This window comes from Lygodium microphyllum, chromosome 17, assembly GCF_053477565.2.
Source record: "Lygodium microphyllum isolate KBCC chromosome 17, Lygodium_microphyllum_v1.1.10, whole genome shotgun sequence".
Taxonomy (NCBI): domain Eukaryota; kingdom Viridiplantae; phylum Streptophyta; class Polypodiopsida; order Schizaeales; family Lygodiaceae; genus Lygodium; species Lygodium microphyllum.
Window position 1 is genome coordinate 117,594,253 of NC_141151.1, and position 13,372 is coordinate 117,607,624.

Here is a 13,372-nt window from a genome sequence, read left to right on the forward strand (position 1 = left end):
GGAAATCTATTGTGATAATATGTCTCTATCTACAATTGGTATGAGGATGTGCAAAGCTAACCACTGGCACACCATAGTCCACGGGATAAATGTGTATCCATGTATCTAGGCCAAATCACAAAACCATCAGGAAATACATGTAGAGAAGAGAGAGGAGAGTGAGCTTCAATACACTAGTGTAATGAATGAACTAGTGCATTCAAGCTTAGACTCATTCATTTATTACACTAGATTCATTCATTAACACTTCCTTGAATGCACATGGTATTGGGGCTATTAGAACCAATCCAAGCATCTAGGGAGATGGAGCAAAGGGAGATGGTAGTGGGGTGGGATGTCAAATCAAGAGCATGGGATGGGCAACCACCTAGGTAAAAGGGAAACCCATCCTCTAAGTCATAGAATTGCTCTTGGTCCACATCCTTAATAGGCTCTTTATTTTCAACGGGTAATTCTTCATCATCATTGTGTCAATCTTCAATTACATACATGGTATGAACCTTGACCTTAGTTGTCTCTTGTAAGTGCATTTGGAAGCATGGTTAGCTATATACTTGTCGCCACATTTAAATCATAGATCTTTTTCTTTCCGTTCCTTTACAACATCTAGAGAAATGAACATTTGGCCACTTGAACCATTCGAGGGTGATGCAGTGTAGTGTCTATTTTCAACATATTTGCTCTCACCATTAGAGCCAAGTATTGTCCCAAAGATGCCATGTTTTCTTTTAGCATGAAAGGGGGAGCAATTAGGTATTTTTGAGCTACTATTAGGTAAGGAATTGCCTCTACAACCACCCCCATATTGGGTTAACCTCAATGGGGTGCGAGGATGTCCATAATCTTGTTGAAAACTCTCATTCTTACAGTACTTTCTTGTATATCTTTTAGCCAATTCAATTGCATCAAATAGTGTAGTAGACTTTTGAGCTATGACATCTGCCAGTAGGCTTGGTTGTTGCCCATAGATGTACTTGTGCAATTCAGTATCATCACTAATGCTCTCCACATACATGGTCAAGTTCATAAACTAATTTGTGTACTCTCGTATAATGAGAATACATTGGTCAAGAGTGTACCATCGTCTTGTCAAATTCTCTTTTTCTATGGGGGATACAAATACTTGAACCATATGCATTTTAAAGTCTTTCCAATGAATAAATTAATGATTTTCTCAATTGATATAGTGTCACTATGTGTGGGTAAATCCTTCCAAGTGTAGAAAAGCAAATATACTTTTTTAAATCATGGAAGCTTCCATTACTGCCCACTAAAAATCCCGGCATACTGAGCTCCATGTCTTCAATCCAAGTAAGAGAGATCAAGAATGTCTAAAAGAGCTCTTGAGACCTGAGATTTCAAAGGTGAAAAGGCTTGAGCTAAGCTTTCATGGTTAAGATAACTCCACATGAAGAATTCATGAGTATCCAAACTATCTAAATCTTCCAATGTTTGCTCCAAGGCGACCAAGAATGTCAGAAGAGGAAGAGGAAGAGTGTTGAAGAAGTGCCCAAGGATGGCCAAGAGCTCTAGTGAGCAATAAGAGGACAGTAAGAGGGCCGGGGGCAACAAGAGCAGCCAAGCACAAAATGCATTGAAATTTGTGAGGGCTGCCTTGCAAGCCTCAAAAGGTAGCAATCAACCACTTCACTCCTTTATCTCAAGCCCATAATGCAAGGAATGGAGTTCCAATGCTAGTTGGTGATTTGGGACAAGCTAGAGCAAGTTCTTAGAGCTTCTTGAAACTAGCAACCATGGCAACTTACAAGAGGAGAGAAAATGGAGCTAGAACAAAAAGCAAATGAGATTTTTGTCATTTTCTAACTTCTGAGTCTCCAATTTCGGTCCTAGAATCCTTATAATTTACATAAAAAGGAGTGACGACCTGCTAAGTTAGCCATATTATCTCCACATATGTCTAAGCCTCCAAACATAGCTCCTACTTGCTCAAAAAAACTGTAACTAATTGTGGTCCTTCTTGCTGTACCTATACCTGTGATCTGAGTTACTGGGATTTCAAATTTGAAAAAAGAACTAGATGGAGAAAGAGGAAAGAAAAAAAAGGCCAAAGTATGATGCTTTGATACCACTTGTAATGAGTGAAGCTGAGGAGAGAGGAGAATGAGTTGAAGAGAGAGAGAGATAAGGAAGAAGAAAAACTAGAAGAGGAGAGAGAAAGACAAAAAATAGGGGAGAGAAAAGAAGGAAGCCATAGAAGCTAGAGATGAAGGCAAAGAGTATATTCTTGATAATATCTAGATGCCCTAAACTAGGTGTTTTACACCTTATATACCCCGATCAATGTGACTAGGTGTCTAACCCCTAGTTCTCGTGTATCCCGCTTGTTACACTGACATTGAAGCCAACAAACCTTCTCAACATCTGCAAATTTGAAGCTTTGACAAGTACTCAATTGGCAGGGTTGGTATACTTATAGAACCTCTGCAAAATGTAGAAAGGGTTCTCATGAGCCAACCATTGTGTCAGCACCAGCATTCTAAGGAACTGCACAAGGCAGATTGGAATACTCGTAACTAAAGAGTCTAGAATTGACTCTGGAGTAGAATGGACACCGGGTAATTCATGATAACCTTAAGTATTACATTTGGATAGAACCAGAACATGCTATCTTCAACCAGTTCTATGCAGTCCTCGTCTTTTTGGTACCATCAGTCCCCATGTGAGATACCTTTGATAAAATTCTCTGCCCCACCAATTGTTTATGAAATGCACATTCATAATATTCTTCTGCAGGTATTAAGCCATGGATGATCTTGCTGCAAGGAGATCCAACAGGACATTCACAAAAGTAGCCTCGTCAGTCCAAAAAGCCTTACCTCTGCATTTGAGCAAAATACTGCAGCGCTTCCTTCGTTTCGCCATGTTGTAAGCAATGATGCTTACAAGTTGGTTTAGCATCTGTCAGTGTTAACCTCTACAGACCCTCACCAAGCTAGAGTGCCTAGCATTGACTCTGCTGCATAGCAAGCGTCAGGTAATTCATGATAACCTTTTGTCTTCATCCTTTTCCAAACATTCTCTGCATCCTCCTCTCTGCCAACCAAAGAATAGAGGTATGAGAGTGCTATATATGGTGATTCATAGTCTGGATAGAATTGGAACATGTGATTTGCAACCCTTTCTCCTCTGTCTACATCTGTTTGATAACGACAAGACCCAAGCAATGTCATTTGTGATACCAGAGAGGGCTGCAATGGCATCTTTTTAATAAGATTCTCGGCCTCATCCAATAGCCCTGCTCGCCCCAGTAGATCGACGGCACAGTTATAATGTTCTTCGGCAGGAGTTAGGCCATAATCTAGCTGCATGGAGATCCAGCAGTTTTTGCCTTCATCTACTAACCCAGTATGGCTACATGCAGAAAGCACATTCACAAAAGTAGCCGCATTAGGCAAAATCTTTTCTCCCTGCATTTGTTCAAAACACTGCAGAGCTTCCTTTCCTTTACCATGTTGTGAGCAGGCTGCAATCATGGCATTCCATGCTATCGCATTGCGTTTAGGCATCAGATCAAACATCTCTAGTGCAGCCTCAAGATCCCCACATTTGCTGTACATGTTGACAAGGGCCGTAGCAAGAACAACATCTACTTCAAAACCACAATGCAGTGCATGAACACATTTACACTTCCCTTCCAGAAGACTAGATTGGTTGGCGCAGGCAGTAAGAATGTTGATTAGAGTCACCTTATCTGCCATCACTCCTTTCTGCTGCATTTCAGAGAAAAGCTGAATGGCATTTCTGTCATGGTCCTGCTGCACATATGCTGCCATCAAAGCATTCCATGAAATCACATTTGGTAGCAATATTTCCTCAAATACTTTTCGGGAGTACTCGAACCTACCACACTTACCATACATATCTATTAGTGCTGTTGCTATGATTACATCTTCAATACATCCAAAGTGTGCCAAAAATGTGTGTGCTTGCTTTCCCTTGGGCAACGCTGCTACATTGCCACATGCTTCAAGGATATTTACAATGGTTACATTATCAAGAAGCATCCCTTCCTGTTGCATTTGCTCAGACAGCTGAATAGCCTTTTTCCCATCCCCGTGCTGTGTATAGGCTCCAATCATGGCAGTCCATAGGATTGTATCTCGAACTTTCACCTTTTCAAACACACTTTCTGCCATTTTCAGGCTACTATACTTGCTATACATGTTAACAAGAGCTGTTGCTACAATCACATTCTTCTCAAATGTCTGATGTATGATTTGCATGTGCACCTGCTTGCCCTCAATCAAGCTTGTACACATTCTCAAGATGCTGACACAGGTCACCTCATTCCAGTAGACACCCTCCAACTTCATTTGCTGAAATAGCCAATTTGCTTCCTCACAAAGAACTTGCTGGGAATATACTGTAAACATGGCATTCCATGTTATGGCATTCCGCTCAGGCAACCCATCAAACACCATTCGAGCAACCTGTGGGCAGCCACACTCACCATACATACTCACAATGGCTGTCCCAAGAAAAACATCTATGTCGCAAAGGTGGCTCATCAGGCAAGTGTGAATACGCTTGCCTTCAATCAATGCACCCTCAGTAGCACATGCATCAAAGGCACTTACGTATGAAAACCCGTTTGGTATCATTGCTTTGCCCCACATTTGATGATAAAGACTCAGAGCTTCCTTTGCCTTACCCTGTTTTTTGTATACTGCAATCATGACACTCCAAGAAGTTTCATTTTGTTGGTGCATTTCATCAAAGGCCTTTTGGGCGTCATTGGACATCCTGCATTTGCCATACATACTTATGAGAGCGTTTCCAAGAACTACGTCTGAATCAAAGTTGCTGCCTTTGATCCGTGCATGCATTTGCCTTCCCTCTTTTAAGAGGGGTTCACAGGAGCATGCTGCAACCATAGCCATGAATGTAAGCCTGTTTGGGTTTACTGCCTCCTGCTGCATCTGCTCAAAAAGGATAAGTGTTTTGCTTCCATGGCCGTGTCGAGCGTACGCCTGACAAATGAAATTCCACGCAAAGATGCTCCGATCATCCATCGTGTCAAAACACCATTGTGCATCTTCTAGTCCTTCATATTTAATGAAGAGCTGCAGGAGCAGATCTCCAATGAGCTTATCTTTTTCATGCCCACTGGACACTATTCGCTTATGTATGAGCTTGACATCTGACAGGTTTGCTGAAGTGCAGTCAACTTGTAATTTCAAGTTGCATGAATAAGAATTGGTGCCATTCTCAACCCTATTTAACCTGTCCAGGATACCGTTCCATATGTTGAACTGTTGGTCTACCATCTCAGAGCACGAGCTTGTGCAGAAAACTCTAGGTAAACATATTGATGTGGTTTTCGTGAAGGCCAAGAGCCTCGAGTGAAGCTTTGTTTGCATCCGTTGGCTTCATGCAGAAAAAGCCATGCTGCAGCACAAAACACTATGCTACAGTCATAGCAGTCATGTCATCCTTTCCAAAGAGCAACACATGTATTTCGGTAAAGACTGGATGAGCTTCAAGCTTATGAGCCATACATTGACGATCACGATCAACAGAGGCTCCATGGGAATGCTTGTTAATGCCAATGACCCTCGCCTGCTGCTGCTGCTCACAATCCTGACGTATCTGCAATGTCAGGATAAGATGTAAAAATATTATCACTCGATAACCGTCCGCTAAAACGAAAGAGAGAACCAGAAGAACAGAAAACCCAGAATCGGGAGAATGATGCCGCATGTGTGTTGATAAATTTTCTAGGCAAGCTAAAAGGATCTGCAGCAAAGCTTCCCGAAATGACATTCTGCAGGATCGTCTTCTTCATGTTGGTCTTCCGCCTTCGAAACTAAGACAGAACTGTGCCACCAGGCTGACAATTTCGTGAGACCAGAAGCCGGGAGTCATTAAAGGCCTGCCGGTTCTGAGTCGGGACCCGGGTTCACGAAAAATATTTTTTATAGGTAGTACAAAAAACCTTTAAACATAAAAACCTTTTAACATGTGAAAATGCAATTTTTTCTTAATATTTATAATTCACAAATTTATTCCTTAAAAATTTGAGGTATTTTACATTCAAATTCATAATCTAATTATCAACAACCTTGTGCCAAATAATCTTGCATTCTAAAAATTTTAATTTGCAAGATAGAGCTAATCATAAAATAAGGTGTTTTTGTGTTATAGTTGGCTTTCTCAATGACAAACACGGATCTAAGATAATAGAGAGAAAGCCAATGAATCCCACAAGGTAGCTCTATTTGTACTAAAAAAGAAGCTACTACCTTGAAGCTATATCAAGTGTATACTAGAAGTTTAACTATTGTCCTTTGACATTGGATGAGTCACATAGTCCACATGCAAATTCTCTTATACAAAGTAAGACACACGGATGTCCCAAAATTCCATGTTAAGAGTCATCTTCAAGCAAAAAGGCATCACCTGCACATAAAAAAGAGAGGTTATGTTAGCTTTAAAACAACTTTTTAAATATCTCAAACATGTGTAAAGAGAATGGCAAGACTCAACAATTAAGTAGGAGATGAAGAAGCCAATCGGTGAGCAAGTCCACACTGGTAAAATACATAATTTGAAAGCTCAAACGTAAGTAATAGTTACATAAGTATACTTTAAAATAACATGAAATTAAATATAACAAACTATACAACATTAAAAACCTCACAAATTAAGATTGAGGAGCACCATAGATATGCCTTGATGTTTTGTAATTTTTCCATGCTTTAATTGCTCTAGTAAAGTTCATTTCTTGTAGAGTACCACCCTCAATAGAGATCATCATTAAAGCTTTCATATCTATTGTATCTAGCTGATTTCTATTGCATGTCTTTATTAGGTTTTGAACGGAAAAGCCTCTTTCACAAATGGCAGTGGGTTGAACACTGTAATAATGCAATTTAACTAAGCCTTAATAAGTTTTGATACTTCTCGCATAGCACTGGATTGAAACTAACTCGAGTCCAAGTATCTTTTAAAGCTAGGTTTTTCCAATCTAAGGAACCTTGGACTTTGAAAATGTGAAATTCCCTCCTCAAGCTCATACCATCAACCACACCTTCGTATACATGACTATCAATTGTTTTAGGAGATGCATAAAAGTCAATCAAGGCATTCACTTCTTCAATCCCATACATCTTAAAAAGTTGTCCAACAAGGAAGGAAGAGGGACATAATATGTTCAAGTTCTTCAAGATGGAGTTGTCTTCAAACCTCTCCCTCAAAGCACCCAACAATTGAGAGAAATACTCTTTTTGAAAAGTAAGAGCAATATGCAAATCAATCCCTATTGCACATCTTTGTAGCTTCACACCACAAAAACAATAACCTTTCATAGATGATCTGAAAGATGCCAAGTGACCTATCTTAGAGCCATAATCGGGAATCATAAGATATCCTTTGCTATCATGATTCCATGCATTAACATCCACAATTGGATCAATAATAAACTCTAACTCAATGGCTCCAATAGTAGCATTAATAATACTAGGAATGGTTGTGACATCCACGAAATCACTTTGAAATGTGTAGCTCAAATGTGATACATGTTCCAACAAATCAGTAAGAAAATACACGATGTAAACAAACTCAAAGCACGATACCTGCTCATAAAGAGATGGATTTTGAACGTGCAAAAATTCCAAAAGTGGCTCAAAAACCTCACAAATGGTTTGAAGAACTTTGTGCTGGCTTAGCCATCTGATTTTATGAATGTTCTTTACATACAGTGGAGAACAATCAAACTCTTGCTCTAATTGTTCTAATATTTTTATATGTGAAGGACTTTGTTTTATGAAGGTACCAATTTCATTAAGAATCATATCTACTTTGCATGCAATTTCACTTCCCCTCATTACATTACCTACACATAGATGCACTCAATGTGCAACACAATGGATTGCATAAGAAATAGAGTGCATTTTTAACATATTAGTAAGGCCATTTTCTATTCCCACCATTATTGATGCACCATCTGATCCAAAACTAACCATCTTTGACACATCAACTCCATGTTTTGCGAAAAATTCTAAAAGCAATGCATACAATCCTTTTGCTGACTTGTCATATACTTCTGGCAAACCAAGAAAAGAAACATGTGGCTCATTTCTCCACATGTAGCTAACATACACAATCATATGCAAAGTAGCTAAGACATCCGTAGATTCATCTACATATAGCCCAAAGAAAGAAGATTGCTTTATTGTAACATGTTCGCTTATCTACTTGTGGAACACGTCTTAGCAGCCCATCGGGAGGAGGGTCTAGAAGGCTTCGCCTGGCACTCGCAAGGAATGACACAGGGTTTGCGATCTAGGTCTTCCCAAGTCTGCCCCGAGCAAAAGTGTCCGGCCATTCCCATTTGGGATTGACCTGAGGTCAGGGTTCCTTTCCTATCAGCAAAGTCTCTAGGAAGAAGCTAGCGTCGAGCTCCAAATGTACCACTTTGCGTAGGAACAACAGAGTCGAAGCGGATTCATGCTGCACTTGGTTCAGGGAGAATGGAAAACGAGAGGGATGCGAAGCTCAACCTCTCTGCCATATGGCATAGTCCCATTCCTTTCCCCTAGAACAGAATAAACTGGGATTCTACATCTATTGACACTAGGTCTTCATAGTCTTATTATCTCATCCTTTGAGAAAAGTTCCCAGCTAATCGGGACCACCCTTCCGTAGGACGGACCTAAGTCACGTCCACCGCACTTTCCTCAGTTTGCTTTAGTTATCTAATTACCTACCACATTATGTTTTGACACAACCCCCTTGGATAGGGCCAGGCAGACAGTCGAATGTAACTGTTCTCGCCTCTCCCTCCAGGCTTTTTTCCTTGAATTAGTTCCTTGAGCAAAGAGATCAAATAATGTACCTAAGTGTACAATCACAAGCATTTCGGAAGTCGTTTGTATGACCAACTTGCTAAGGTGTGACTCCTTTTCTCCGAATGCTCCCAGCATCCGATCTTGGGTCTTTTTCTCGGATGCTCCCAACATCCGATCCTGGATCGTTCGTGACTTGGCGAGATCCCAATAATCTCAAACAAGATTACGCAAGCAAATGTTCTTGGTAAGTTAACTTATTTTGACTTGCCCTTTTTCCTTGGGTTTTACCTTATGGTATCCTAACCTAACCTAAGCATTAACTGGACAATCAAGGCAACGAACATGCCTTCATTTGGAACCCAACCAAAGGTATTTTATTCTTCCAATTCTAACCAAGTTCGGTTAATACACTTGGCAACACAGGACTCTTCATTTAGGCCTTCAAGATACAGTCTAGATGCATGCGTTCCTTCCATTTCTCTTAGTGCGGTTCTATGCGGCATTTTCCAATCAACCTTTTCCATCGTGCACATGGTGTGTTTAGTATAGTTGTACATCCAAAACGACCTTTATCTCTCTTCATTCATGGCAACGAGTACTTATTCCTAATGCACCGGATCACATGTGACTTGCGTATATGAAAGTCTAGGTTTTTGTCCAACGGTGCAAGTGTATCTCATGAACAGAAACTAACATTTCATGTGTTCCTTTTAATCATGATTGCGAAACATGAATTCTAAATTACTATTCATGCACTGAACTGATTAAAAAACTATCATTTTATGTGAAGTAAGGCAATAACCTTATCATTTTATGTGTGTAAAAGCTATCATGCATATAAACTTATGCGAATTCTATACTCTGCCATTTCACGCATGCAACCTAGCGCTTAGAGTAAACAAAAAACCCTAAGACTCGTTCTTGTTCCATGCACGTAGCTAACCCCTTCATCTCTTCCACAAGAAATATTACATAATTAGTTATAATGCTTAAAGAACATGGGTTTGGTTCGTGTTCATAGGGGTGTTTATTGCATTGGTCACTCCGCTCTCCTCTCCCGCATTACCAGTACCAACAGTAGCTTTGGCACCAACGCTTCCCGCGATTTTCTTCTTGGGAGCCATTTCTACTCGGGGTTTGGGTAGTCCGGGCCTTAATAGCCTTCAGGATGACCGGTTCGGGAGGGAAAGGTCGCGGGAAGGAAATCCTTTGTCGATGAGGGGGTGACTTGTCTCCAACTCTCTTCCTTTCTCTCTCCTTCTCTCTCTCTCTCCCTCTCTTCTTCCTCTTCTCTTCTCCTTCTTTCTCTCTCTTCTTCCCCTTCTTCTTCTTTTTCTACTTCACTTCTTCTTCTTCTTCTCCCTTCTCTCTCTCCTTCTCTTTTTCTCTCCCTCTCCTCTTCCTCTTCTACCTCTTCTCCTTCTCTCCCTCTTCCTCTCTTCCTCTCTTCTCTCTCCCTCTCCTTCCTCTTCTCTCCACCTTCTCTCCCTCTAATTCCTCTCTTCTTTTCTTCTCTCTCCCTCTCCTTCTTCTTCTCTCCCTCTTCTTCTCTTCTCTCTCCCTTCTTCCTCTCCTTCTCTTCTTTCCTGTCACTTCTTCTCTTCCTCTTCTCTCTCTCCCTCCTTCTTCCTCTTCTTCTTCTCTTCTCTCACCCTCTCCTTCTTCTTCTCTCCTTCACCTTCTCTCCCTCTTCTTCTCTTCTCTCTCCCTTCTTCCTCTCCTTCTCTTCTTCCCTCTCACTTCTTCTCTTCCTCTTCTCTCTCTCCCTCCTTCTTCCTCTTCTTCTCTTCTCTCACCCTCTCCTTCTTCTTCTCTCCACCTTCTCTCCCTCTTCTTCTCTTCCCTCTCCCTTCTCTCTCTCCTTCTCCCTCTCTTCTCTCTCACTTCTCTTTCTCTTCTCTCTCTCCCTCCTTCCCTTCTCTCTCCCACTCCTTCTTCTTCTCTCCTCTCCCTCTTCTTCTCTTCTCTCTCCCTCTCCTTCTTCTTCTCTCCCTCTTCTCCTCTCCTCTCTCTCTCTCTCTCTCTCTCTCTCTCTCTCTCTCTCTCTCTCTCATCTTTCTCTTCTCTCTCTCCTCCTCTTCTTCTTTCCCTCTCCTCTCTTCTTCTACCTCACGGGCCCGCAGTTGGTTGGCAATCAAAGGGGGGGAGGATGGCTTGAATCATAGGCCCCAGGGGCGCTGTTGCAGCAGGTCGAAGGGGGGGTGAAGTCTCAAACAGAAGGCCCAGGGGCCCGTGCAGTAGCTGCTGTGGCGACGTAGGGAGGGGGGGCGCAGTCTCCCTGTGTAGCCGAGGGAGGGGAGGGACCTCCCCTTATATAGGAGGGGGAGGAGGTGGGTGGCATGGCCACCCTTCCCACCTGGGGGCTGCATGCCCCCTATCGCCACCACTCCCTCTCTCTCTCCCCGTCGTGCTGTCGGTGGGGAGGGAGAGGGGGGTTAAAAACATTTGAACTGTTGATTAAAAAAATTTGAAATTAAAAAGGGGGGGTGTTCCTAACGGGGAGAAAACACAGGACTATTACATTTACCATGTCAGTAATATCATTTTTCATAGAATCAGCAATAAAAGACACAAACGTGGCTATAGCCTTGTCGTTGTTATACATGTATTATGGAACATTTTCAATACCACAACAATGCAATAGTTCCAACTATGGAGAAAAATTAAAAAAAAAACATATTATGCTTTGCAATGAAATAAGCTACTCTAAACAGGCAGAGCACACTATCATCTACATTATCTTGTTGTCTTTGTAACCCATTTTCAAATGCCTTTTGATTGTGACCTTGCACATAACCTACAAACTTATGTGCCTTGGATTTTGCATGTTGCTTTATCGCACTAAGTTGAATATGTTAAATGGACCAGTAGTGCCATACTCACTTTTACACTTCTTATGATTTTTACATATGTTACAAAACACTCTTCTTAGTGATTTAACAAAACATGCCCACTCAAAGAGAACTGCCCAAGATTCATTCCATGTACGCCGTGCTCTTTTAATATGAATTGCCTCTTCCTCATCCATATTCTCTGTAATACATGCATCTACCTCGGAGGTACTACCATTGCTTTGAACATTCGAGTCCTTAGAGTTTTCTACTTCCATTGATGTAAACCCTGGTAGTATAGTTAAGAGTGATGTTTGCCTTTGATTGTTGTTTTGTCGAGTATCTTTCATTTTCTGCAATTAAACAAAATAAAATTAAGATTACTATTATTTTTATTTCAAAAGTTTTCCCCATCAATATTAAGCCCTCCTCATAAGATCATTGGAGACCATTGCAAAAGGGGTGTAAGCAATTATATAAGCTTAGATTAATTGATACTTAGCAACATTTTCATCCATTCTTCTATCCATGTCCCCAATGAAATCAGCAATGCTTACTTTGTTGCTTGATCAAATGAGAGAGGAAAATGAAGAAACAAAAAAGAGCTCCTAGCCAAATGATGTACTCCAAACTTAGATGTACAAATTTTGCTTGCTTTCAAGCAAATGATTGTGCATGGTGGGTAATGCCAACTTTGCTTGTATTCAAGCAAGTCATCGTGTGCAAAATTCATGGTATAAGTGGTGCAAGGCCCTCCCTCCCCCCCCCCTCCCCTCTCTCTCTCTCTCACTCTCATATTTCCAGTTGGTGAATCTCAAATGAATACCAAGATTAACTATATTCTAAGGTGCTCATTGGTATATATAGGTAAAGCTTCTAATCTCGCAAGAATCTCAAATGAATACCAAGATTAACTATCTTCTAAGGCCTTCTTTACCACAACTAGATTTAGAGTTGGCAAAAATGATATTGAAGCCAAATCATTTCATCACCAAAAAGCTTTTTTTAATGGCCTAGTAGGCAGTGTTGGCACGTGCTGCAGCACTCAAGGAGATCATAGGAGTGGGGACACCGCTGAGGAGCCTTGGAGCTGCCTATAGTGCTGGAGGAGCCGCAAGAGGACTGCTGGAGGCACCTTAAGAGGAGGACTGCAGGAGACACCACAAGAGAATGGGCTCCTAGAGTAAGAAGAGGGCGTGGTGGTGGAGAAAGAGAAGGCAATGCCGTTGGAGCCGCAAGAGGACTATTGGAGGTGTCGCAAGAGGACGATTGCTACATGCGCAACAAGAGGGCAGGGTGTTGGAGCAACAAGAGGACGTGGAGGACGTCGTGCTAGAGCAAGAGGAGGAGGAGCCGCCTAGTAAGGCAGCATTGGAGGCAGAGGGGCATTCTGGAGGAGGACGTTGTGCTGCCAGCGCTGGTGGGTGCAAGAGTGGAAAACAGCCTCTGGAGGAGGAGGGGGAGATCGCAGGAGTGGTAGGGGTTTGAAGAAGGAGGGGGAGATAGATGGAGTAGTAGTGGAAGATGGAGGAGTGAGAGATGGAGTTGCAGGAGTGGGAGATGGGGTTGAAGAAGAGTGGAAGGTGCAGGGGGAGTCACGACTCAGAGATGGAGGAGTGAAAGAAGGAGTTGAAGAAGAAGGGGAGATGGAGGCCATGACTACTTATCTTGACTCTCCACTCCCAATTTTCAAACTTTATCAAGGGACCATTTAATAAATTAATTTTTTCT

General features: G+C 41.7%; 1 protein-coding gene across 1 annotated transcript; it reads right to left on the reverse strand.

Annotated features, from left to right (window-relative positions):
* Positions 1-2,159: 2,159 nt before the first annotated feature.
* Positions 2,160-5,918, reverse strand: LOC148022284 (pentatricopeptide repeat-containing protein At3g16610-like). Its single transcript, XM_087697912.1, has 2 exons — positions 5,520-5,918; positions 2,160-5,409 (listed from the first exon to the last, which is right to left on the reverse strand). The coding sequence occupies exon 2, from the start codon at positions 5,379-5,381 to the stop codon at positions 2,946-2,948; it is 2,436 nt and encodes an 811-aa protein (XP_087554038.1). The 5' UTR covers positions 5,382-5,409; positions 5,520-5,918; the 3' UTR covers positions 2,160-2,945.
* Positions 5,919-13,372: the final 7,454 nt, after the last annotated feature.